At 41.6% G+C, this 25,384-nt stretch overlaps 1 protein-coding gene across 1 annotated transcript in view; it reads right to left on the minus strand.

Moving 5' to 3' along the window:
• CPS1 (carbamoyl-phosphate synthase 1) overlaps nucleotides 1-25,384 on the minus strand; it is a 204,067-nt gene that overhangs the window by 149,281 nt on the left and 29,402 nt on the right. Inside the window, exons 6-7 of the mRNA XM_068245395.1 lie at nucleotides 18,073-18,165; nucleotides 10,485-10,574 (exon numbers count right to left, since the gene is read on the minus strand). Of these exons, the coding sequence (XP_068101496.1) occupies nucleotides 10,485-10,574; nucleotides 18,073-18,165 (183 nt within the window). The remainder of the gene's footprint in view (nucleotides 1-10,484; nucleotides 10,575-18,072; nucleotides 18,166-25,384) is intronic.

The following is a 25,384-nucleotide window of genomic DNA, read 5'->3' on the forward strand; positions in this document are numbered from 1 at the left end:
ATGTCATTCAAGGAATGCGGACCCAAAACACCTAAACATCATCTAAACTATGAGGCATAAATGCTAAAAACCTAATGAAAAGTACAATATGATGGAGTCATACTGATACTACAAATGGACTTTGGCAAAAGCAGCTAAAACGTGTATTATACGCATATATTTGTAAATATATATATATATATATATATATATATATATATATATATATATATATAGTGGGATATAGTTTGGGCAACCTTGTTAATCGTCATGATTTTCCTGTATAAATCGTTGGTTGTTATGATAAAAAATGTCAGTTAAATATATCATATAGGAGACACACACAGTGATATTTGAGAAGTGAAATGAAGTTTATAGGATTTACAGAAATTGTGCGATAATTGTTTAAACCAAATTAGGCAGGTGCATAAATGTGTTTATTTATTGATTCCAAGACCTTTAGAACAAATTGTTGGAACTCAAATTGGCTTGGCAATCTCAGTGACCCCTGACCTACATAGGTGAATCCAATTATGAGAAAGAGTATTTAAGGGGTCAATTGTAAGTTTTCCTCATCTTTTATTTTTTTCTGAAGAGTAGCAACACGGGGGTCTCAAAACAACTCTCAAATGACCTGAAAACAAAGATTGTTCAGTGTTTAGGGGAAGGATACAGAAAGCTGTCTCAGAGATTTCAGCTGTCTGTTTCCACAGTTAGGAACATATTGAGGAAATGGAAGACCACTGGCTCAGTTCATGTTAAGGTTCAAAGTGGCAGACCAAGAAAAATCTCGGATAGACAGAAGCAACAATGGTGAGAACAGTCAGAGTCAACCCACAGACCTGCACCAAAGACCTACAACATCATCGTGCTGCAGATGGAGTCACTGTATATCATTCAACCATTCTACACACTTTACAGGAGGAGATGTTGCATGCGAGAGTGATGCAGAGGATGCCTTTTCTCCACCCACAGCACAAACAGAGCCGCTTAAAGGTAGGCTAAAGCACATTTGGATAAGCCAGCATCATTTTGGAATAAGGTGCTGTGGACTGATGAAACTAAAATTTCGTTATTTGGGCACAACAAGGGGTGTTATGCATGGAGCAAAAAGAACACAGCATTCCAAGAAAACACCTGCTACCTACAGTAAAATATGGTGGTGGTTCCATCATGCTGTGGGGCTGTGTGGCCAGTGCAGGGACTGGGATCCTTGTTAAAGTTGAGGGAAGCATGGATTCCTCTCAGTATCAGCAAATTCTGGAGACCAATGTCCAGGAATCAGTGACAAAGCTGAAGTTGCGCTAGGGCTGGATCTTTCAACAAGACAACAGCCCTAAACATCGCTCAAAATCCACTAAGGCAGGGGAACAAATACAACCTTCTGGAATGGCCATCTCAGTGCCTAGACCTGAATATAATAGAAAATCTGTAGTGTGAGTTAAAGAGAGCTGTCCATGCTCGGAAGCCATCAAACCTGAATGAACTAGAGATGTATTGTAAAGAGGAATGGTCCAAAATACCTTCAACCAGAATCCAGACTCTCATTGGAACCTACAGGAAGTGTTTAGAGGCTGCAATTTCTGCAAAAGGAGGATCTACTAAATATTGAATTCATTTATTTTTTGTGGTGCCTAAATTTATGCACCTGCCTAATTTTGTTTAAACAAATATTGCATGCTTTCTGTAAATCCAATAAACTTCATTTCACTTCTCAAATATCACTGTGTGTGTCTCCTATATGATATATTTAACTAATATTTTTTATCATAACAACCAACGACTTATACAGGAAAATCATGACGATTAACAAGGTTGCCCAAACGTTCGTATCCCTCTGTATATATATATATATATATATATATATATATATATATATATATATATATATATATATATATATATATATATATACAGTGGGTTGCAAAAGTATTCGGCCCCCTTGAAGCTTTCCACATTTTGTCACATTACTGCCACAAACATGAATCAATTTTATTGGAATTCCACGTGAAAGACCAATACAAAGTGGTGTACATGTGAGAAGTGGATCGAAAATCATACATCATTCCAAACATTTTTTACAAATAAATAACTGCAAAGTGGGGTGTGCGTAATTATTCGGCCCCCTGCATCAATACTTTGTAGAACCACCTTTTTGCTGCAATTACAGCTGCCAGTCTTTTAGGGTATGTCTCTACCAGCTTTGCACATCTAGAGACTGAAATCCTTGCCCATTCTTCTTTGCAAAACAGCTCCAGCTCAGTCAGATTAGATGGACAGCATTTGTGAACAGAAGTTTTCAGATCTTGCCACAGATTCTCGATTGGATTTAGATCTGGACTTTGACTGGGCCATTCTAACACATAGATAGGTTTTGTTTTAAACCATTCCATTGTTGCCCTGGCTTTATGTTTATGGTCATTGTCCTGCTAGAAGTTGAACCTCCGCCCCAGTCTCAAGTCTTTTGCAGTCTCCAAGAGGTTTTCTTCCAAGTTTGCCCTGTATTTGGCTCCATCCATCTTCCCATCAACTCTGACCAGCTTCCCTGTCCCTGCTGAAGAGATGCACCCCCCGAGTATGATGCTGCCACCACCATATTTGACAGTGGGAATGGTGTGTTCAGAGTGATGTGCAGTGTTAGTTTTCTGCCACACATAGCGTTTTGCATTTTGGCCAAAAAGTTCCATTTTGGTCTCATCTGACCAGAGCACCTTCTTCCACATGGTTGCTGTGTCCCCCACATGGCTTGTGGCAAACTGCAAACGGGACTTCTTATGCTTTCTGTTAACAATGCCTTTCTTCTTGCCACTCTTCCATAAAGGCCAACTTTGTACAGTGCATGACTAATAGTTGTCCTATGGACAGAGTCTCCCACCTGAGCTGTAGATCTCTGCAGCTCATCCAGAGTCACCATGGGCCTCTTGACTGCATTTCTGATCAGCGCTCTCATTGTTCGGCCTGTGAGTTAAGGTGGACGGCCTTGTGTTGGTAGGTTTACAGTTGTGCCATACTCCTTCCATTTCTGAATGATCGCTTGAACAGTGCTCCGTGGGATGTTCAAGGCTTTGGAAATCTTTTTGTAGCCTAAGCCTGCTTTAAATTTCTCAAAAACTTTATCCCTGACCTCTCTTGGACCTGTCTTGTGTGTTATTTGGACTTCACGGTGTTGTTGCTCCCAATATTCTCTTAGACAACCCCTGAGGCCCTCACAGAGCAGCTGTATTTGTACTGACATCAGATTACACACAGGTGCACTATATTTAGTCATTAGCACTCATCAGACAATGTCTATAGGCAACTGACTGCACTCAGATCAAAGGGGGCCGAATAATTATGCACACACCACTTTGCAGTTATTTATTTGTAAAAAATGTTTGGAATCATGTATGATTTTCGTATCCACTTCTCATGTGTACAGCACTTTGTATTGGTCTTTCATGTGGAATTCCAATAAAATTGATTCATGTTTGTGGCAGTAACATGACAAAATGTGGAAAACTTCAAGGGGCCCAAATACTTTTGCAACCCACTGTATATATATATATATATATATATATATATATATATATATATATATATATATATATATATATATATATATACACACAGTACATATATATATATATACACACATATATATATATATATATATATATATATATATATATATATATACATATATATATATATATATATATATAATCTATATATATAAAATCGGATGTATGTGTGTGTGTGTGTGTGTGTGTGTGTATGTGTGTGTGTGTGTGTGTATGTGCCGCGATCACGCGAAAACCGCTTGACCGATTTGAACGAAACTTGGTACACAGATCCCTTACTACCTGGGATGATAGGTTCTGGGGGTCTCGCGGCCCCCCTGCACATGTGGGCGGAGCTACAAACAGCCAATCAGATTCCACCCATTCAAGTCAATGGAAAAAATGTAAAAGGCTGCCATTCTCACAGTAATCAAGCCAAAGTCCCCACACTTGGCACAGTTGGTCACTTGGTGACCGAGGTTACAAATCCAGGAAAAGTGGGCGGAGCATAAAACAGCCAATCAAATTTCAGCCGTTCATTTTAAATGGGAAAATGTAAACTGCAGCCATTCTTAGACTGTTAATCGCAGGGTTCTCAAACTTGCCACACTTGGTCACTGGGTGAATGCGATTAAGATTCAAGAAAATGGGTGGAGCCTACAACAGCCAATCAAAATTCACCTATTGATTTTCAAGGGGAATATTTAAACTGCTGCTATTCTTACACTGTTAATGGCAGAGGCTTCAAACTTCCTACAGTCGGTCATTGGGTAACTGGGGTCCAAATTCACTAAAGGGGCGGGGCCACATACAGCCAATCAGATTTCCTTAGTGGATAAACTGCTTCCATGCACACATTTTTGATGCCAGGAACCTGAAAGCTCACAAACTTGGTCATTGAGTGACTGTGTGTCAAGGTTACAAAAAGTGGGTGGAGCCAAAACAACTTTTACTGGGAAAATATAAACTGCAACCCTTCTTACACCGTTAATGGCAGGGTTCTCAAACTTTGCACAGTTGGTCATTGGGTGACTGAGATTAAGATTTTGGAAGGTGGGTGGAGCCTACAACAGCCAATAAAAATTCACCTTTTGATTTTCAAAGGGAATATTTCATCTGCTACCATTCTCTTATACTGGTAAAAGCAGATGCCTCAAACCTGGTACAGTTGGACACTGGGTGACTAGGGTCCAAATTCAGGAAGGGGGCGGAGCCACAAACAGCCAGATTTGTTTATTTTTCAATGGGAATATACAAAGTATTGATACCAAGGACCCCAAAGCTGATAAACTTGATAATTGAGTGACTGTATGTCAAGGTTAGAAAAAGTGGGCAGTGCCAACAACTTCATTTTTTACATTGCAGGGTTCCCAAACTTTACACAATTGGCCACTGGGTGACTGGGATGAATATTCAGAAATGTGGGTGGAGCCTACAACAGCCAATCAAAATGAACCTATTGATTTTCAAGGGGAATATTCACATTGCTACCATTCTTACACTGTTAGTGGCAGAGGCCTCAAACCTGATACAGTCAGTCATTGGGTGACTGGGGTCCAAATTCACTATAGGGGTGGAGCCACAAACAGCCAATCAGATTTGTTAGATTGATTTCAGCCATTCTGTTATTGGCAGGGTTCTCAAACGTGACACAGTTGGCCACTGGGTGACTGGGACTAATATTCAGAAAAGTGGGTGGAGCCTACAGCAGCCAATCAAAATTCACCTTTTGATTTTCAAGGGGAATATTTACATTGCTGACATTAATGCACTCTTAATGGCAGAGGCCTAACATCTGCTACAGTCAGTCACTGGGAGACTGGGGATTAAATTCTGAAAGGAGCGGGCCAAAAACAGCCAATCAGATTTGTTTAATTTCAATGGTGAAATGCAACTTATTGATGCCAAAGCTCATAAACTTGGTCATTAAGTGACTGTATGTCAAGATTAGAAATAGTGGGCAGAGCCAAAAACAACTAACTTTTTACATGGGGAAATGTAAACTGCAGCTTTTCTTACACTGTTAATGGCAGGGTTCTCAAACTTCACACAGTTGGTCACTGGGTGACTAGAATTAATATTCGGAAAAGTAGGTGGAGCCTACAAGAGCCAATCAAAATTCACCTATTGATTTTCAAGGGGAATGTTGAAACTGCAGCCATTCTCGCACTGTTAATAGCAGAGGCCTCAAACCTGCTACAGTCGGTCGTTAAAGAGAACCTGAACTGAAAATAAAAAGTCAAAATAAACATGCACAGGTCATACTTACCTCCCGTGCAGTCTACTCCCCAATCTCTTTCTCCTCTCCCGTGTCCCATTTGTCCACTGTGATCAATGGAATTCTCCGTCCTCCATTTTAAAAATGGCCATTACCCCATAACAGCTTCCTGCTCATCACACTGTTAAACTGTAATATCGCTCACTTGAGCCATAGGGAAACATGGACATTACCTTGTACATTCAGTTGTAACTGACAGCTGCTGATATATAACTGACAGCAACTGGTATATTTCAGTTCTGACAAAATATTGTCAGAACTGGAAGTGATCACTGTAAGGAGAAAATGGTGAGCTTCTGAGAGGAACTGACAGTGAGGTAAGTATGTAATATTCATTTGCAGCGACGTCATGTGTTTATTTTAAATAATTTTACTCACTTCAGGTTCCCTTTAAGTGTTTGGGGTTCAAATTCAGTAAAGGGGCGGAGCCAAAAACAGCCAGATTTCTTTGCTGGATAAACTGCTTATATTAGCACAATTTTGATGCCAGGAACCCAAAAGCTCACAAACTTGGTCATTGAGTAGTGACTGTGTGTCAAGGTTACAAAAAGTGGGTGGAGTTAAAAACAGATTTTTCTGGGACATTGTAAACTGCAGCCCGTCTTCACTGTTAATGGCAGGGTTCTCAAACTTAGCATAGCTGGTTACCGGGTGACTGGGATTAATATTCAGAAAAGTGGGTGGAGCCTAAAAATGCCAATCAAAAATCACATGTCACTTTTCAAGGAGAATATTAAAATTGCTGCCATTTTTGCACTGTTAATGGCACAAGCCTCAAACCTGGCACAGTTGGTCATTGGGTCACTGGGGTTCAAATTCAGAAAAGGGGACAGAGCCACAAACAGTGAATCAGATTTGTTTCATTTAATGGGAAAATACAAATTATTGATGCCAAGGACCCCAAAACTCACAAACTTGGGCATTTAGACTTTGTGTCCAGGTTACAAAAAGTGGGCGGAGTCAAAAACAAATTTCACTGGAAAAGTGTAAACTGCAGCCCTTCTGTTTATTTCAGGGTTCCCAATCTTTGCCCAGATGGTCACTGAGTGACTGAGATTAATATTCAGGGAAGTGGGTGGAGCCTATAGTAGCCAATCAAAATTCACCTGTTGATTTGCAAGTGGAATATTTAAATTGCTGCCATTTTTACACTGTTAATAGCAGATGCCTCAAACCTGCTACAGTTGGTCATTGGTTGACTGGGGTTCAAATGCTGGAGAGGGGTGGAGCCACAAACAGCCTATCTGATTTGTTTAATTTCTATGGAAATATACAAATTATTGATGCCAAGGACCCCAAAGCTCACAAACTTGGTCATTGAGTGTTTGTGCGTTAGGGTTAGAAAGTGGGCGGAGCCAACACCAGTCAAATACATACCCGGGCAACGCCGGGTCATCAGTGGGTGAAGACAAATACAAATTTCACTGAGAAAATGTAAACTGCAGCCATTCTGTTAATGGCAGGGTTTTTAAACTTTGCACAGTTGGTCACTGGGTGACTGAAATTAATATTCAGAAAAGTGGGTGGAGCCTACAAAAGTGAATCAAACTTCACCTGTTGTTTTTCAAGGGGAATATTTAATTGCTACCATTCTTGAACTGTTAATGGCACAGGCCTCAAACCTGGTACAGTTGGTTATTGGGTGACTGGGGTTCAAATTCAGAAAAGGGGGTGGAGCCACACACACCCAATCAGATTTGTTTCATTTCAATGCAGATTATTGATACCAAAGACCGCAAAGCTCACAAACTTGGTCAGTGAGTAATTGTGTGTTAGGGTTAGAAAAAGTAGGCGGAGCCAACACCAGCCAAATACATACCCGGGCAACGCCGGGCAATCAGCTAGTATATATATATATATATATATATATATATATATATATATATATATATATATATATATATATATAGACACACACGCACACACACACATTACTGCTATTGTACACAGTCATCCGGGTGACATTACTACTTCATATCACCTTCCTATGTCACTAGGGTGATGAGTCACAAGACAGCATTGTGCTGCATCACATGGATTAAGGCCTGGTTCACACTGCCAGAGCATTTTTAGTGCCAATGATTTGAAGCGGAGCAGCGCCACCTGGTGGTGGTAGAGGAGTGGTAGAAGTTCCATTACGTGTTGCACCGCAGGCACTATCTTCTGAGCCCCTATCATGTGTAATAACATGTGATTAGAGCTCAGAAGAGGATGTCGGGAGTGTATCGAGGCGGGTGGATGAAGAGGAGAAGCTGATCCAGCATCCGGACAGGTAACTACAAAAAATGCTCCACTGCATACCCTCAGCGGACAGAACAACGAGTTCTGCCAGCTGAGGTTAAAATGGTTGCAGCATCTTGAAATGAAATATGCATTTTAAATGCTAACAGGTTAGTAGTTCTCAGTTTAAATCCCTTTTTCTGTGCAGAAAACGCGCACAAAAATAGACAAGTGTGACCCCTGCCTAAAGACTTAGCTCATGTTGTAAAGCACAAAGCAGGCAAGGATATGAAAAAACAAAGAGTGCTTCTGATCATAGAGGCTTTGGTGCTGTGTCTACAGACTATGTCTTCCCTCCCCTCTTATCTCTCATTTCTCACAGCTTGTGCTCTCAGTCACCATGGCATCACCATGCATTTCAGGGGGCACCCCCTTCCTTAGATAAAGCCCTCTACTCCATCCATGCTATAAATACAGTACATAGAAACTGCAGCAGAAACCATCTCCACAGCCTATCTATTAATGGAGTGAAGGTACTGCCATCTTGTGGCTGAATATGAAGTTGCAACTATTCTTACTGCATCAGTGAATAATTGTTTCAGACCACTATAGCAAGTGTGTACAGGAATGAACAGGGGCAAACCATAAGGGCCCGTTTCCACTAGAAGCGGTGCGATGCGGCTACATAGCGTGCATCGCACTGCGTGTGTCCGGAACCCAATGCATGGCAATGAAACTGTTTCTATTGCGTGCATTGCGTGCGGAGTGATCCGAGAATATGCAGCATGCTGCAGATTCTCGCATGGCTGCATCCACCCACCGTCACCCCTCCATACACTTCCGCATTGGGAGATGCAGAAGTGATGCGGACGCCAGCGGAAGTGATGCAATGCGGCTAGGTAGCTGCACTCGCATCACTTGTAAGTGGAAATGGGCAGCCCATTGCAGTCCACAGTTTGTGTTTAGTTCCTGGTTACAGTGTCAAGACAAACTATGCATTTTTTGTTGTTGTTATTATTATTATTATCAAATTAGAGGTTTTCACACATCTTTTTTTTTTTTTATTTATTGATTTTATTTTAGTGTGATTTACTAATATTGCCAGAAAACCATGGCACCTGGTTACCTTTGCAAAAAAGTCACAGTAAACACAGGTACTTTCCTCAGCATCTTACCATTGAAACCAAGAGGCAAACTGTACTCAGCTAGCATTCATTGGTCATTGGATTCCCTGAGCCACATGAGAGGTAGGGTTGACAGAGCTTTGAATCAGCTCCAGTAGCTGGTCTCCAGTGCCAATGGAACTAAACCCCAAACTTCCTCTCTACTCTAAAAGATTAGCCACAGCACAATAACCTTTATAGGAAAATAATCTGTAACAATTTATGGAAATCCTAAAAAAAACCACTGAAGTTTGAACATGGACTCACTTGCCGGGTGGACTGAAAGGGTTAAAATATACCTAATCATAATTAGAAATGGGGGAGCAGGCATGTTCTCCATTCTCCATTCTACCTCTCCGCTGCCTGTAAATGCCCTCTAGCAACCTCTTTTCCGGGTCACCAGAGTCGGGCATCACTGCAACTGCGCTGGCCCGACCTGCGTATGCGCATAATGTCATGATGATGTCATGCGCAGTGTGCTCCCGGTCGCGGTCACACACTGTAGGAGGCTTGCAGCTAGGCCAGTGCAGGTGCAGTGATGCCTGATTCCAGCGACCCGGAAGAGGATGCCGGAGGGCATTTACAGGCAGCGGAGGGGCAGAATTGAGAAGGGGGGTGAGCATCAGGACAGCTCATCATACATGCCCCCCCCCCCCCGATTCAATATTGATTTTGGCTCTGGTATGCTTTAGGTGTTTACTCATGAGCAGTGAGCCTGGGCACTGGAAGAACTGCAGTCTACTCACAGCTACTGATAAGACAGTTTGATCTGTCTAAACAAAACACAAAGAACAGCTCTGTGAATTTTTTTAAGCAACTATAAGTGGGATAAAGACTTTTCATTGTGTGTTATGCAAGAGTTCAGGTCATCTTTATTGAATCCTCTTCACAGAACATCTTATCCAACTCACTCCATCATGCTCTATCATAGGCCGCAGACACTGAAACCAAGTAAAAGCTCCAGGGTTCTGGGACTAATCCTAACAGTAAGTGAACCTGTTACTGCTTTTGGGAGATGGCACATTAACCATCATTTTGTTCTGTTTAACCATAAAATATACAATACTTGAGTATATTCCTGTATGCTCACAGGGGTCTCTCTATAATGCCACCTCAACTCTTTTCTAAGCAATAAATGGATATGAATGGAGTGAGACATGGGTGTCTGCAGAACTACTTATGTAACTGTATGCAACATCTTTAGCACCTACTATTCTTTAGAGAGCCGTTACTAGACAGCCTGGGGTGAATGGAAATATGAACAAAGAGTGTTAGATTTTACACAGTAGCATGAAGTACACTCACCTTTACCAGATGACGGATGGCATTGTGCTTCACTCCACAGTCCACTGCCACAATTCTGACTGCATTGCCCTTACCAAATACTTTGACTTCCTAAAATAAAGTACAAAACACAATATTTTAATTGATCCCCTTTGGCCTCAGATATTCTTATTTTAGAGAAGATATTCTGTCCCGGGTTTCACAACAATGATTTCATTGTAACGTAAAAAACAAACATTATGGGTTGGCTACTAAAACAAATGAAAAACAGCTATTTAATGCAGTATATTCTTTAAGTCCATTATAATTATGTTGGCCTTTTGTTTGTAGCAGAACTCACTGCTTAATTTAAAAGCAGCCTTTGGCTTTATGCAAAAGTGATGAGTTATGAATCTAAGCCACAGGTAAAGAACAGAGGAAATCCTCAGCTCACATTTTTACGAGAACATTTTTGCTCAACCCTCATTCTGAATACCTTACTGCATTCTACTATATGTCACTACAGTTCCCTTTTGGGAAGAACTAAAGACCAAGCTTGCTTTCATATTCCCTGACTGGTAGATCAGGATTTCTAGAAAGGCCACAAAGGTCCAGGCTTTGGGTGGCTGCTGCTCAAGGAGGCAGCTGGTCATTGACGAGGAGACTGCAAATGGAAAATGAAGACTGTAAATGGAGAGCAGAGTATGGAAGAGGAGAGTTTTTGCCCAAGGAGGCAGTACATGAAATAAACAGATTGATGTACATACAGTAGAAGTTTCACATGAAAAATGGGCTGCACATGGAATGGGAGGGAGGCTGCTGTACATGGAACGGGAGCCACAAGAAAGTTGGCCTAGAGGCAGAAAAATTATAAATGCAGCCTTGCTGATTAGCCCAGGAATACTCTTGAGTAGACAACATATTTAGGAATGGAGAGGTGTGGACATCGTAATCTTCACACCCATTACAAGTGTGTAGCCACAAAAACAGCTGATCTGAAGAATAGACCCTTTTATCAGAGGGAGTGTAGTTGGCCAAAATAGTAGTTGGGGCCCCTTACAGCTCTGGGCCTCCCTGCAATCGTAAGGACTGCTCCCCTGTTGTAACGTCCCTGGGGTGAGTGACGGAAGAAGAGGAGGAGAGGAATAGTCACCCCCTGCATTATCTTCCTCATGCTATCACATGAGAATAATCTTCTAGACTACTTTCCCTATGCTGGTTACAGGTCCTAAGTAACTTGACCATGCTTTACCATTAAAAAAATGATTGATGGGCTATATAAGTTTGAATACATACACACTATTTATCTTGTGAGTTAGGAGATGGCAGATATGTAAATAATTCTGGAAAGCATTTACAGTGGCTTGCAAAAGTATTCGGCCCCCTTGAAGTACACATGAGAAGTGGAACGAAAATCATACATGATTCCAAACATTTTTTACGAATAAATAACTGCAAAGTGGTGTGTGCATAATTATTCGGCCCCCTTTGATCTGAGTGCAGTCAGTTGCCTATAGACATTGCCTGATGAGTGCTAATGACTAAATAGAGTGCACCTGTGTGTAATCTAATGTCAGTACAAATACAGCTGCTCTGTGAGGGCCTCAGAGGTTGTCTAAGAGAATATTGGGAGCAACAACACCGTGAAGTCCAAAGAACACACAAGACAGGTCAGGGATCAAGTTATTGAGAAATTTAAAGCAGTCTTAGGCTACAAAAGATTTCCAAAGCCTTGAATATCCTGCGGAGCACTGTTCAAGCGATCATTCAGAAATGGAAGGAGTATGGCACAACTGTAATCCTACCAAGACAAGGCCATCCACCTAAACTCACAGGCCGAACAAGGAGAGCGCTGATCAGAAATGCAGTTCAAGAGGCCCATGGTGACTCTGGACGAGCTGCAGAGATCTACAGCTCAGGTGGAAGACTCCATCCATAGGACAACTATTAGTCAGGAAATGTACAAAGTTGGCCTTTATGGAAGAGTGGCAAGAAGAAAGGCATTGTTAACAGAAAGCATAAGAAGTCCCGTTTGCAGTTTGCCACAAGCCATGTGGGGGACACAGCAACCATGTGGAAGAAGGTGCTCTGGTCAAATGAGACCAAAATGGAACTTTTTGGCCAAAATGCAAAACGCAATGTGTGGCGGAAAACTAACACTGTACATCACTCTAAACACACCATCCCCACTGTCAAATATGGAGGTGGCAGCATCATGCTCGGGGTGCATCTCTTCAGCAGGGACAGGGAAGCTGGTCAGAGTTGATGGGAAGATGGATGGAGCCAAATACAGGGCAAACTTGGAAGAAAACCTCTTGGAGGCTGCAAAAAACTTGAGACTGGGGCGGAGGTTCACCTTCCAGCAGGACAATGACCCTAAACATAAAGCCAGGGCAACCATGGAATGGTTTAAAACAAAACATATCTATGTGTTAGAATGGCCCAGTCAAAGTCCAGATCTAAATCCAATGGAGAATCTGTGGCAAGATCTGAAAACTGCTGTTCACAAACGCTGTCCATCTAATCTGACTGAGCTGGAGCTGTTTTGCAAAGAAGAATGGGCAAGGATTTCAGTCTCTAGATGTGCAAAGCTGGTAGAAACATACCCTAAAAGACTGGCAGCTGTAATTGCAGCAAAAGGTGGTTCTACAAAATATTGACTCAGGGGGCCGAATAATTACGCACACCCCACTTTGCAGTTATTTATTTGTAAAAATGTTTGGAAGGATGTATGATTTTCGATTCACTTCTCACATGTACACCACTTTGTATTGGTCTTTCACGTGGAATTCCAATAAAATTGATGCATGTTTGTGGCAGTAATGTGACAAAATGTAGAAAACTTCAAGGGGGCCGAATACTTTTGCAACCCACTGTATACACTTTAACCTCATCAAATGAGCTCATTTGACTTGATTGTAATCCGCAAGGTATTAAACAAGTCGGTAGAACTCTTTAGTGATTAAGTGTGACACCTCGAATGCCAGCTGGAAACCTTTCAAAATCTTTAACTCCAAACTTCGTCTGCTAAAATATTTCCAGGCCATTTTATTGGTGCGAGCAGCACTTTAACGAAAGAGGCAGAAGCAGATGTTAAGAAATCAATTTTTGGCTCTCGCTGAAAACAAATATACCTCACGCTGATTCATATTAAGTGGCTGTTTATCACTGAGGCGGACAGATTACTGCGTTCGCTAATTATTGCCATTGGTAAATTTCATTATTGTCAAGTTTATTTTACAAGATGGGTTTTAGAGCCTTCAAGCCGAAGTTATATATCCTTCCTCCTGTTGCTTCCTGTATCAAGTGAAAACGTGTCGGCCTTTTAAACGCCTTCTGACAGCCAGCCTTCCTAATAAACCATGAAATTACCAAACCGGGCCTTTTATTAAGATGCCTGTAAAGTAGAAATGATTGAATAGGTTGTCTTCAAAACAGCCGGAGGTAGAAAAATGAGTGCTAACAGTATTATTGTGATTAATTTTGAAGTGGATAAACTCAAGAAGATTTTAGGGTAATTACATGTTTGTTCTGTAATTTGCCAGGTAACGATAATAAGTACACCTCCAGTAATGCTGACCACACACAAGGCAATCTGACTGAGCAATTGCTTGGGCAAGCTCTCTGACGACTTTATAGTGTGATGCTTCAACATTAAAAAAAAGAACTCCAGTCACTACTTGTATTTTAAAATTTCGATGTATATCCTTTAACTTCACGTCCTGTTCCAGAAAAACAACAGGAGGTTAGAGGCGCCTACACGCTATCCCCTATGCTATCAAGGTATTTTGTATTGACCTGAGGAAGCGGGCAATGATCCGTGAAGCGCATTGTCAGATTGCCTTTTGGTTAAACATTTTTCCATTTGAACTAGTGTCTATATCTACTGGAGAGGAAAGCGATTACCGCACTTTTTAAATTTTGTTTATATTTTAAAATACTAAAATAGAACACACATTGGGGGCCTCCATCCTACCCATTAGGATGTAGGGGTGGGGTTTATATCCCTATGGAAAAGGAAAGTCTCACCTGCGAAATGTATACATATTTGCACACAACCGCTGCATGAAAAAGCAATACTGCTGAAAAGCAATGGTTCTAAGCCTGAGTACCTACACTGGATTGAACTTGTACCATCTTGGTTGAGAATCTAGCATGTGTACAGGACACTGGGGTGCGCCCCAAAGATGTGTAAAATGACTGAAAACTTACATACAAAAATAATGTATTTAAAAACACTGGACAACGACTTTTGTGAGTATCCAATCGCTTCCATAGGTCAATGAAACTGTGTCTTGAAGTAAGAATGAATTGGACCGGAGCATCTATCCGTGGTTGCCATTCTTCAACCTGGTTTTGTGAGTACCCTATTTGTTTTCATTCCTTTCTGCATTCATTCACATACTACACCATAAGGGGATCCCAGTTTTCTCCTGTTTGTATCTAATTTTCCCTGGAAAGAACGACAGGTATTCCAGACCCACTTCATGTATATAGGAGCCACTCAATGTCGCCTAAAGATCCATCATGAGGACCCATGGAAGCTACCCTGCTTGTGCTGAATGTCATCCCTCCTTCATAACAGCAAATATGTCATTAGCCTCTAGGCTAATGACATGTTGAAAGTGCTGTAATTACTGGCTTTACAGCCGCTTGGGTGGGGAGTGTTAGTGTTAGACATATATACGGGGAAGGTTAGTGTTAGGAATAGGTGGGGTGAGATTAGTGTTAGGAGTAGATGGGGGGAGGTTAGTGTTAGGAGTAGGTGGGGGGAGGTTAGTGTTAGGAGTAGGTGGGGGAGGTTAGTGATAGGAGTAGGTGGGGGAGGTTAGTGTTAGGAGTAGGTGGGGAGAGCAGGGCTGGGCCGAGGCAGAGGCGTGAGAGGCTCTAGCCTCAGGGCGCAGTGTAGGAGGGGGAGCACAATTCCCTCAGCTGTCATTTCCCTATTGTGTTTGAAGCAAAGAGAAATAAGAAAATGGGATATATGGCAGTGACTGCAAGCCAGATAACTAGAGATAAAGGTGTTGGGTGGGTTGGGGGCCACGGGGTGCCTCTTTATCTATTAGCAATCAGTGAGTGACGGCTGGTTTGGGAGGGATGCAGGGGCGCACTTTGGTGTCTCAGCCTTGGGTTCTGGAGGACCTTGTCCTGGCTCTGGGGGGGGAGGTTAGTGTTAGGGTTAGTGTTAGAGACAGATAGAGGAGGGTAAGTGTGAGAATTAGGTTACCGTGAGAGATAGTAGAATATCGGTTTAATCACCAATATTCTACTATTAGGGATTGGGAATATCGGTAAAATTACACATATTATATTATAGGTATTTCCTTGCGTTCACGTCACCAAGTCCAATAGCCTCGAATGGTAAGGCCGTTTGTTATTTCAATAGTAATTGCAATATTCTAATAACAGCTACATCCAGCGTCCAAATTACTGATTGCTATTTTTACACAGACCCAAGGTAAGCAGCTGACGTATGGATGCTGGTAGTGAGGAGAAAATCAGCAAGTTTGTGGGTTATGTTATGAAAAATGGAAGCCTCAGACCCATCTTTATTTTTATAGTAGTTACGTTATTAGTGGCAAACTGCATGTAATGCTGGGAATACACGGCTCAATTTTGAGCCATTTAGATGGCTCGATAGATAATTTACGATATGTCCTATCTCCCGCCCGATCGTTTCGCCGATTGATTCCGGATTGAAGTGAATGGAAAAAGATAAGAAAAACGAGCGGAAGATAGGAGAATTGACTCTCGAGCGGGAGAATTGAGCGGCAAAATCAAGCCGTGTCTGCGCAGCAGTCTTTGGTATGCCTCTGAGCCAGTTAAACAAGAAAGAGTTAATTTGGCTTCATGCAAGTAAAGGTTGTGGTGACCCTCTTTTCAAGAGATCAAAGAGATAGTATGTTTCTGTTATGTTTACTTATGTATTGTTTTATGTGTGTGAATTCTTATCACTGTGGCTGATAAAAGTACCATTGCACTGTCAAAATGTTATAATTCATTTGGAAGGAGTCTTGGGGGAGGGTTGACGAGAGGTAGGAAGAGGTAGTAAGGATCATCAACTGCTTGTTAAATTCAGAGGTTATTAAAATGGACGCTGCATCAGTCGTGTCTCACCAATAACTCTGTGGACGCTATACAATAAACCTTTCTCCTGGATTTTTTTCTCCGAAATGTTCATATTTTTAGCACTAAATAAGCAATAAGTACTCTAAATAAATAGTCAATAAAAAATGTAAGTTTTGGATCTCTTTTCTTACCTACTTTTAAGTACTATGGGGGTGATTTCCAAAACTTTGTTAAAATTGCTGTGCGCAGACAACTTATGGCAATTTTAATGATTAATGCCAATGCATTGCCCAAAGAGCACAACTTGAATACCTAGGTAACCACTGCACTGCTAGCAAAGAGCGAGTTATGCTACTTGCGTTACGCACATTGCTAGAAAATTGTGGAGAAAACTTAATTGAATCAAGACCTATGTAGCTAGAGATCATTACCTGGCAGTGGTAATGCAAGTGCTGCTAGGCATGGTGCTGTCTTGTCCTATCCACATATCAGCAGCTCTGTCAGTGCAGTAGTTGGAATTCACCTTGAACACCACTTGTGTTGTCTCTTATCTCTGGGAGGATCAGCCAGGAGAACACAGCGGAGTCAGAACTGCTGACACATGAGGAAACATCACAGAGTCTGGCAGCCCCCCTCAGCCTGGATTATTTCCAGCAGCCATGGCCTTCACCCTGAAATGATCCCCGACCCCCAGCGCTTTGGCCAAGATCAGTGAGATGAGAACAGCAACGCCCTCCCTGATCATCAAAGAGGCTGCCTGCACTGTTTGTTTATGTACAGATGTCCTGCCCGGGAGTGCATCGGCACCAATGGGGTGAGAAAGGGTGGCTCCGCCTTTTGATTGTCTCCTTTACCTGTAATAGTTTACTGCATGGCTGAGATCGAACACAGTGAATCCAGCGCAGGAGACTTGGGCGAGTCGGCGCCACCATAGGCCGTAATAGGAATTATGGCTATAGCAGCGCACAGGGAGTAACTTTGGCGTCCTCAGATGATGGAGCTGAAGTTACTTTTAAAACACAATAATTCGACTTCCAGCAATTGCTGGAAGTCGAATTATTTCATTCCTGCACCCAAGTCTCCTGCGCCGATTCCACTTGTACGCGGCTGAGATCTAGTTACTGGCAGGTCCTAGCTGGTCTTCAAGGATACCTCAGTCCTCAGTGGATTTTGTAATTTACATCCTGTGTGTGTGGGGGAGAAGCACATAGGCTTACCACACCTCCCGTTGTCCGGCGTCTGTCTCCGTTCATCTATAACTGGTTCGTTCCAAAGTCCTGGTCCTGCAGTGCAGGTGCAGTATGTCCGTAGGAGTACGTGTGCAGTCCCGCGGGAAGGCATAGCCAGCGCATGGTCACCAGGTGCCCAAGCAGACATACTGTGCATGCGCAGTATGTCCAGGTCATAGGGCACGGGCGCCAACTATGTCTTTCAAATAAAACTCAGGTGATAATGATGCACACTTATAATTTCAGTCCCACTATATACATGAATTTATATAAAATAAAGCTGGAAATCTTTCCATAGGCTTAAATATGTTAAAACTTTAAATAGTGCTCACCTTGGTTGATACTTCTGCAATAAGGTTCCTTTTGTTGGGGTCAACAAATTCCACTGGCTGACCTTCAAATTCAATTTTACCCAATATTGTTCCCTGCAAAAAAAAGAGCATTTATTTACACTGCAAAATAAACTTACAAGTATAATAATGATTTCAAGCAATGGTACCTGTCCACCAAACTATCCATCTGGAAATGACTCCAATCAAACCACAATGCGACACAAAGCTGTGCAAATTGCACTGACCAAAAAAAACATTGCACTCTATTATATATATTGATGGGCCTTACTCTCAAAAAAGAACACAGAAGTCAACTGTTACACCAAGGGAAATGTGCTTTTTCTTATCAGGTTTTGAACAAGTACAGTAATCAAGTTCTCCTACATATATTTTTGAGAAGGAATTTTAAAGGCGATGGATTCAGTCATGTGATCTAAAGCCCCATCCACACGATACAATTCTTTATGCGATTCGTTTACGATTCTATTTACGATCTGATTAAATCCGACATGTCCGATTTGCAATGGCAAATCGTCATGAATCGAATCCCTATCGGACATGCCGGATTTAATCGCATCATTAATAGAATCGTAATCGAATCGCACAAAGAATCGTACCGTGTAGATTGGGTTTGAGAGTCTGATTGGTAGGTCAGGATCATCTCACTTCTACTTCCTATGCAGGATAAAACAGGAATGAAAAGTCAGTTATGGTCCTATGATCATGACCAGCCAATCACAGACTTTCAAACAAATCACCTCATCAGATTTGTCACATGAGTAATTTGGTATCAATCAATTCTCTTGTATGAGAATCTATTTTAGGGGGAAAGATATGTTAGGGAAAAGGAGTTACATTTCAAATTCATGAAGTATATGGATGGTCACCGGAGACTAAAGATATGTAATTCTTTCATGCAACAGTTTTATATTATGTTTACATATTATGGTGAGGGAATATATTAGAAGTCTTTACATAACACAATAAATGGGCTATTATTGCTGTGGTCAGTTACCATTATTTGAAGACATAAGCTTACAAAACAACTTAGCGGCATCAATGCTAGTGTGTTTTAATTTAAATGTAATTTTTATTTTAATTTGATAGGGCATCTCTCTGGAAATCAGCTATCAGGTGGAACAGTGGAGAAGCCAATATGTTTAATTACTTTCTTAACATAAAATTGAAATGCAGTGTTTGCAAATTATCTTATTATTACCTGGGGACATAAATAATAATAAAACAATGTAATAGAGTTCTTTCTGCAATTTGATATTTAAAAAGTACTAGACAGTTTATTGAATAAACAACATGTTACTGATATTGCTAAAAGGAAAAAGCAGCAGGGGAGCTGTGAGGACAAGGCACAGGGGGCACATGCTCCGAGTCCGCAGCCACATTCCACATGATTTGCTCAGTGGCCTTTATTCAATTCACCTTTGTCTTCTAAGTTTTCTCTTAGGAGATCAGTTTTCCTTTTCAGTTTCAAATAACTTTTCCGCACTCTTCAATTGAATAAGTACCAAAAAGTAGGCAATAAAGTACTGCCATAATTATTCTGAGTATTGTCTTGCTTGATGGTGGCTTAAAAGGCATTTTATTAATTAGGTGTGAAAATATCACCCAGGAGAAAACCTAGGAGAAAAATGACCATTTGCAATTAACTTTTTCTCCTGAGTTTTCTCCTAGATGATATTTTTAAATTTGGCAATAAAATGCATTTTAACCACTTCAGGATTCGGCGTACGCTTAACTACGCCCCTGAATCCTGAAGTGGCTTCCATGGAAACGCCGTTCCATGTCAGTTCACGGAGCGTGTCTCCGTGAACACCCTGCGAGCCGCCGATCGCAGCTCGCAGGGTAAATGTAAACACACGGGGAAGATCTTCCCCGGTGTTTACATGTAAACGGCGCTGCTGCGCAGCAGCGCCGTGGCTGAGATCGGCGATCCCCGGCCTCTGATTGGCCGGGGACCGCCGGCACCTGATAGGCTGAAGCCTATCCTATCCGGCGCAGGACGAATTCCGTCCTGCGCCGCCTCACACGGGGAGGGAGAGGGAGGGAAGGGGAAGGAGGCCAGGAAGCGCTGCGGAGGGGGGCTTTGAAGAGCCCCCCCGCAAGCGCAGGCAGCCGGCGGCGATCAGGCCCCCCCAGCAGGACATCCCCCTAGTGGGGAAAAAAGGGGGGAAGCCTGATCGCCCTGGCTGCCAGCTGATCGGTGCTGCGGGCTGGAGAGCCCACGCAGCACCGATCAGGCAGCCCCCCCCCCCGGCACTGCAGTGGTTAAACCACCAGAAAGCAAGAAAACACTCAAAATAAGTTTGATGGTACTTTTTCATTTACTTTTTGGTACTTTTTTTAGTTGAAAAGTGCTAGAAAGTTATTTTAAATAGAAAATGAAAAATTATCTCCTAGGAGAAAACTCAGATGAAAAAGTGAATTGCATATGGCCCAAAGAGGATTGAATGGATTGGGCCAGTGACCCATATGCAATTAACTTTTCTCCTAGGTGATAATTTTAAACTTGTCAATAAAATGCCTGCTAAACCACCAGCAAGCAAGAAAATACTCGAAATAATTTTGATAGTACTTTTGTACTACTCAGTACTTTCTCTGTTGAAAAGTGCTGGAAAGTTATAAGATGAAAACTTATCACCTAGGAGAAAATGCAGGAGAAAAGTGGAATTGCATATGGGCGCGGGGCCCATATGCAATTTACTTTTTCACCTGAGTTTTCTCCTAGGAGATAATTTTTCATCTTCAAATTAAAATAACTTTCCAGCACTTTGCAAGTAAAAAAGTAAATGAAAAAGTACTATCAAAATTATTTTGAAAATTTTTTCGCTTTCTGATTCCTTAAAATGCATTTTATTGACAAATTTAAAAATATCACCCAGGAGAAAACGCGGGTGAAAAAGTGAATTGCATATGCATATGAGTATTTTCTTGATTTCTGGGCCCATATGCAATTAACTTTTTCTCCTGTGTTTTCTCCAAAGTGATATTTTCAAACTTAGCAACAAAATGCCTTTTAAATCACCAGCAAGCAAGAAAATACTTAATATAGTATTGATTGTACTTGTTTTACCTACTATCTGGTACTTTTTCAATTGCAGAGTGCTGAAAAGTTATTCTAAATAGAAGACGAAAACATTTCTCCAAGAGAAAGCTCCTGAAAAAGTTAACTGCATACGGGTCCTGGGCCCATATGCAATTAACTTTTTCACCTGAGTTATCTCGTAGGTGATATTTTTAAACCTGTCAATAAAATGCCTTTAAGCCACCAGAAAGCAAGAAAATACTCAAAATAATTTTGATAGTACTTTTTCATGTACTTTTTTGTGCTTTTTTAGTTAAAAAATGCGAGAAAGTTATTTTAAATAGATGAAGAAAAATTATCTCCAGGTGAAAAAGTGAATTGCATATGCCCATCTGCATCTCTTGATTACTGCACAACCAAAGTTGCATATGTATTTGCAGGTAGGGACACAAACAAAAGTATGATCTGGCAGCATGGCACCCAAAGAAATGGCAGGAAATGTACCCATTCCCATGAACTTTCCTAATGGTTTTTTTTATGCTCTACTTAGGTGCTTTTGTGCAACAGCAATGATAGTGCAGGTTATACTGTTTGTTTATACAGAGAGAAAGAAGGGAGAAACTGAACTGCTTAATTATATGCAATTGAACACTGCTGGAAAATAAGGGTCATGTAGTCTGTCTAGCTTCACTCATTGGATACAATAAATATATCGTACACATTTTATTTGTAAAAACATTTGAAGCCTAAGTCCAAGCAGAGACAAAACATCAGATGAGAAATGTACTCTATATTTGTTGATGTCAACATTGCTAAGTGTATTTTTTCTAATTAATATCTTCTCAAGGTTTATCTACTGTCCCTGCTGGTGCCTGGTCTGATGCCAGTAATTAGCATCTGCTGAGTTTACAATCGTGATGTCAGGCATGTAAAGCACTGCAAAGCATGTGGACTCAGTATTTGTCAAGTGGCATATGGTTTCTCATGTTGTGACTTAAAGCAAGCGTTAAGCGAAAATAAAGTTATTATTATTATTATTATTATTTATTGTATTTATATAGCGCCAACATATTACGCAGCGCTGCACAATAGATAGAAGTGGTAACATACACGGTAGGACATACAGAAAACTCACAACAAAACAAGATCATGCAAATGATTTGATAATACAGTGTCATAGGTCAAAATAGAGATTGTTCTAGTCCACAAAAGGGGTGATTGTCAGTAAGATTGCATAATCAAGCTGGAAACACTAAGGGAGAGGGCCCTGCCAGAGGCTTACAATCTAAAGGGTGGGGGTGGAGACAATAGGTGCATCTGTTGAGAGGGTGTCTAACAGAACACATTATGGTGCTGGTGTAGGGGGGTATGCGAGCATGAAAGGGTGAGTCTTGAGAGCTTGTGTGAAGGTATTAAAGGTGGGGGCAAGTCTGGTGGCTGGAGGGAGTGAGATAATGAATTGTATGCAAAGTACAGCTAAGAAATTGAACAATATTGTCCAAGAAAAAAAAGTCTCATATAGTTTTCCAGTACATGAAGAGTTAAAAAACTTAATTCAGGCAATGCAGGGACCAAAATCACATTCCTTAAATATCACTCCAGATTGCTCTAGCTTTGTTTTTACTGGGAAAATAAAAATACAAACCGCTAGTGTTTTTGAGAGTGATTTGTGATCTCTAGAGGGCCCCAGGCCTCAGTATTGTCTGTCAGGATTGGTCTCGATCCTGTAGGTGACACTGTGGCAAATAAGCGCCATGCAGACATGTAACTATGCTATACTAGAGCAAAACATAGTGTTGCTATAGCTAGGGGAGGAGAGACAACGGCATAGTGCACATAGGAGCAGATTTCAGCAGGTTGGATACCAAGGCCCCGTTTAGGGCCCTTTTCCACTTGTGAGGTGTGAATTAGTTGCAGAAAACTCAAATTTGTGTATGTTTTCGCGTATGTTAGTTAGTAATTTAACCATATCAGTGCCTGTATGCTTTTACATTGATTTCATGCGAAAATGTACGCAAATTCGCATTCGCATCCACCTTGCGGTGTGCGAATTCTGATGGCTCTGCTGTGCAGATTTTTCCTGCACAGAAAAACGCTCTATTCTCCTGACAAGTGGAAACAGGCTAATTAACTTGTATTGGTTATGCGAATCTGCGTGCAGAAAACGCATGCAGATTCACAATAGTGGAAACGGGCCCTTACACTTAATCAGTTGGTACCAGTGGTGCTCAGCAGAGCTCGAATATTCGAGTAGCTCGAATATTCGAGCTCTTTTTCAGCTATTCGAGCTCGGTATTCGAGCTCCGAATAGCTGCAGGTATTCGAATGGGCTATTCGAGTAAACTCGAATAGCTCATTCACTATTCGCGCTATTCGAGCAAACAGCGCTATTCGAGCTCGAATACCGAGCTCAAATAGCGTCATAGCCCAGATTGATGTCCTTAGAGCCAATCAGAGGGCTCCCAGGCCCTCTGACGGCAGCCAATCACTGAGGGGGACCCTGGCCAGCCCCTACCCTATAAATAGCAGCCGCCATGTTCGGTTTTTCCATCCTTGCCTGACTTTGTACAGAGAGAGATCTGCTCCTTTGTGCTTTGGCTTAGCAAGAGCTTTATTGTGGTCAATCACCTAGCGTTTTTGCTCACATACACCTCCTATATACACCTATATTGTTGTTAGTTAGATAGACATTGTATTTTAGTTAGTAGCTTTTGTGTTACATAGAGAGAGACAGCTGCTGCAGGCTTACAGCTTTAGGCCTCAGGGCCTGCCTGTGTGGGCAGCTGTTCTCTCCTGTCCTCTGTTTATTTCTCATCTATACCAGTATTTCTGCTGTCCTTTACTACTGATTGATTGTATTTTGTATTGTAGTTATATACTGTAACTGTACTAGGACACTCACTGTCACTGTTCATAGGCTAGCTCCTGCGTGTGCGTGCACTCACTGTCTGTGTACACACACTCTATTTCCTTCTGATTACTACTTATTATTGTAACTGCTAGTTGTACTTCCTGACTGTTACTACTTACTTACTGTACTAGGGACACTCACTCAGTCACTGTTCATAGGCTACCTCCTGCGCGTGTTTGCGCGTGCGTGCACTCACTGTCTGTGTACACACACTCTATTTCCTTGTGATTACTACTGATTATTGTAACTGCTAGTTGTACTTCCTGACTGTTACTACTTACTTACTGTACTAGGGACACTCACTCAGTCACTGTTCATAGGCTAGCTCCTGCACGTGTGTGCGCGTGCGTGCACTCACTGTCTGTAGTGTACACACACTCTATTTCCTTGTGATTACTACTTATTATTGTAACTTCTAGTTGTACTTCCTGACTGTTACTACTTACTTACTGTACTAGGGACACTCACTCAGTCTCTGTTCATAGGCTAGCTCCTGCGCGTGTTTGCGCGTGCGTGCACTCACTGTCTGTAGTGTACACACACTCTATTTCCTTGTGATTACTACTGATTATTGTAACTGCTAGTTGTACTTCCTGACTGTTACTACTTACTTACTGTACTAGGGACACTCACTCAGTCACTGTTCATAGGCTAGCTCCTGCGCGTGTTTGCACGTGCGTGCACTCACTGTCTGTAGTGTACACACACTCTATTTCCTTGTGATTACTACTTATTATTGTAACTTCTAGTTGTACTTCCTGACTGTTACTACTTACTTACTGTACTATGGACACTCACTCAGTCACTGTTCATAGGCTAGCTCCTGCGCGTGTTTGCGCGTGCGTGCACTCACTGTCTGTAGTGTACACACACTGTATTTCCTTGTGATTACTACTGATTATTGTAACTGCTAGTTGTACTTCCTGACTGTTACTACTTACTTACTGTACTAGGGACACTCATTCAGTCACTGTTCATAGGTTAGCTCCTGCGCGTGTTTGCGCGTGCGTGCACTCACTGTCTGTAGTGTACACACACTCTATTTCCTTGTGATTACTACTTATTATTGTAACTTCTAGTTGTACTTCCTGACTGTTACTACTTACTTACTGTACTAGGGACACTCACTCAGTCTCTGTTCATAGGCTAGCTCCTGCGCGTGTTTGCGCGTGCGTGCACTCACTGTCTGTGGTGTACACACACTCTATTTCCTTGTGATTACTACTTATTATTGTAACTTCTAGTTGTACTTCCTGACTGTTACTACTTACTTACTGTACTAGGGACACTCACTCAGTCTCTGTTCATAGGCTAGCTCCTGCGCTTGTTTGCGCGTGCGTGCACTCACTGTCTGTAGTGTA

The sequence above is a fragment of the Hyperolius riggenbachi genome, chromosome 7 (genome assembly GCF_040937935.1).
Source record: "Hyperolius riggenbachi isolate aHypRig1 chromosome 7, aHypRig1.pri, whole genome shotgun sequence".
Taxonomy (NCBI): domain Eukaryota; kingdom Metazoa; phylum Chordata; class Amphibia; order Anura; family Hyperoliidae; genus Hyperolius; species Hyperolius riggenbachi.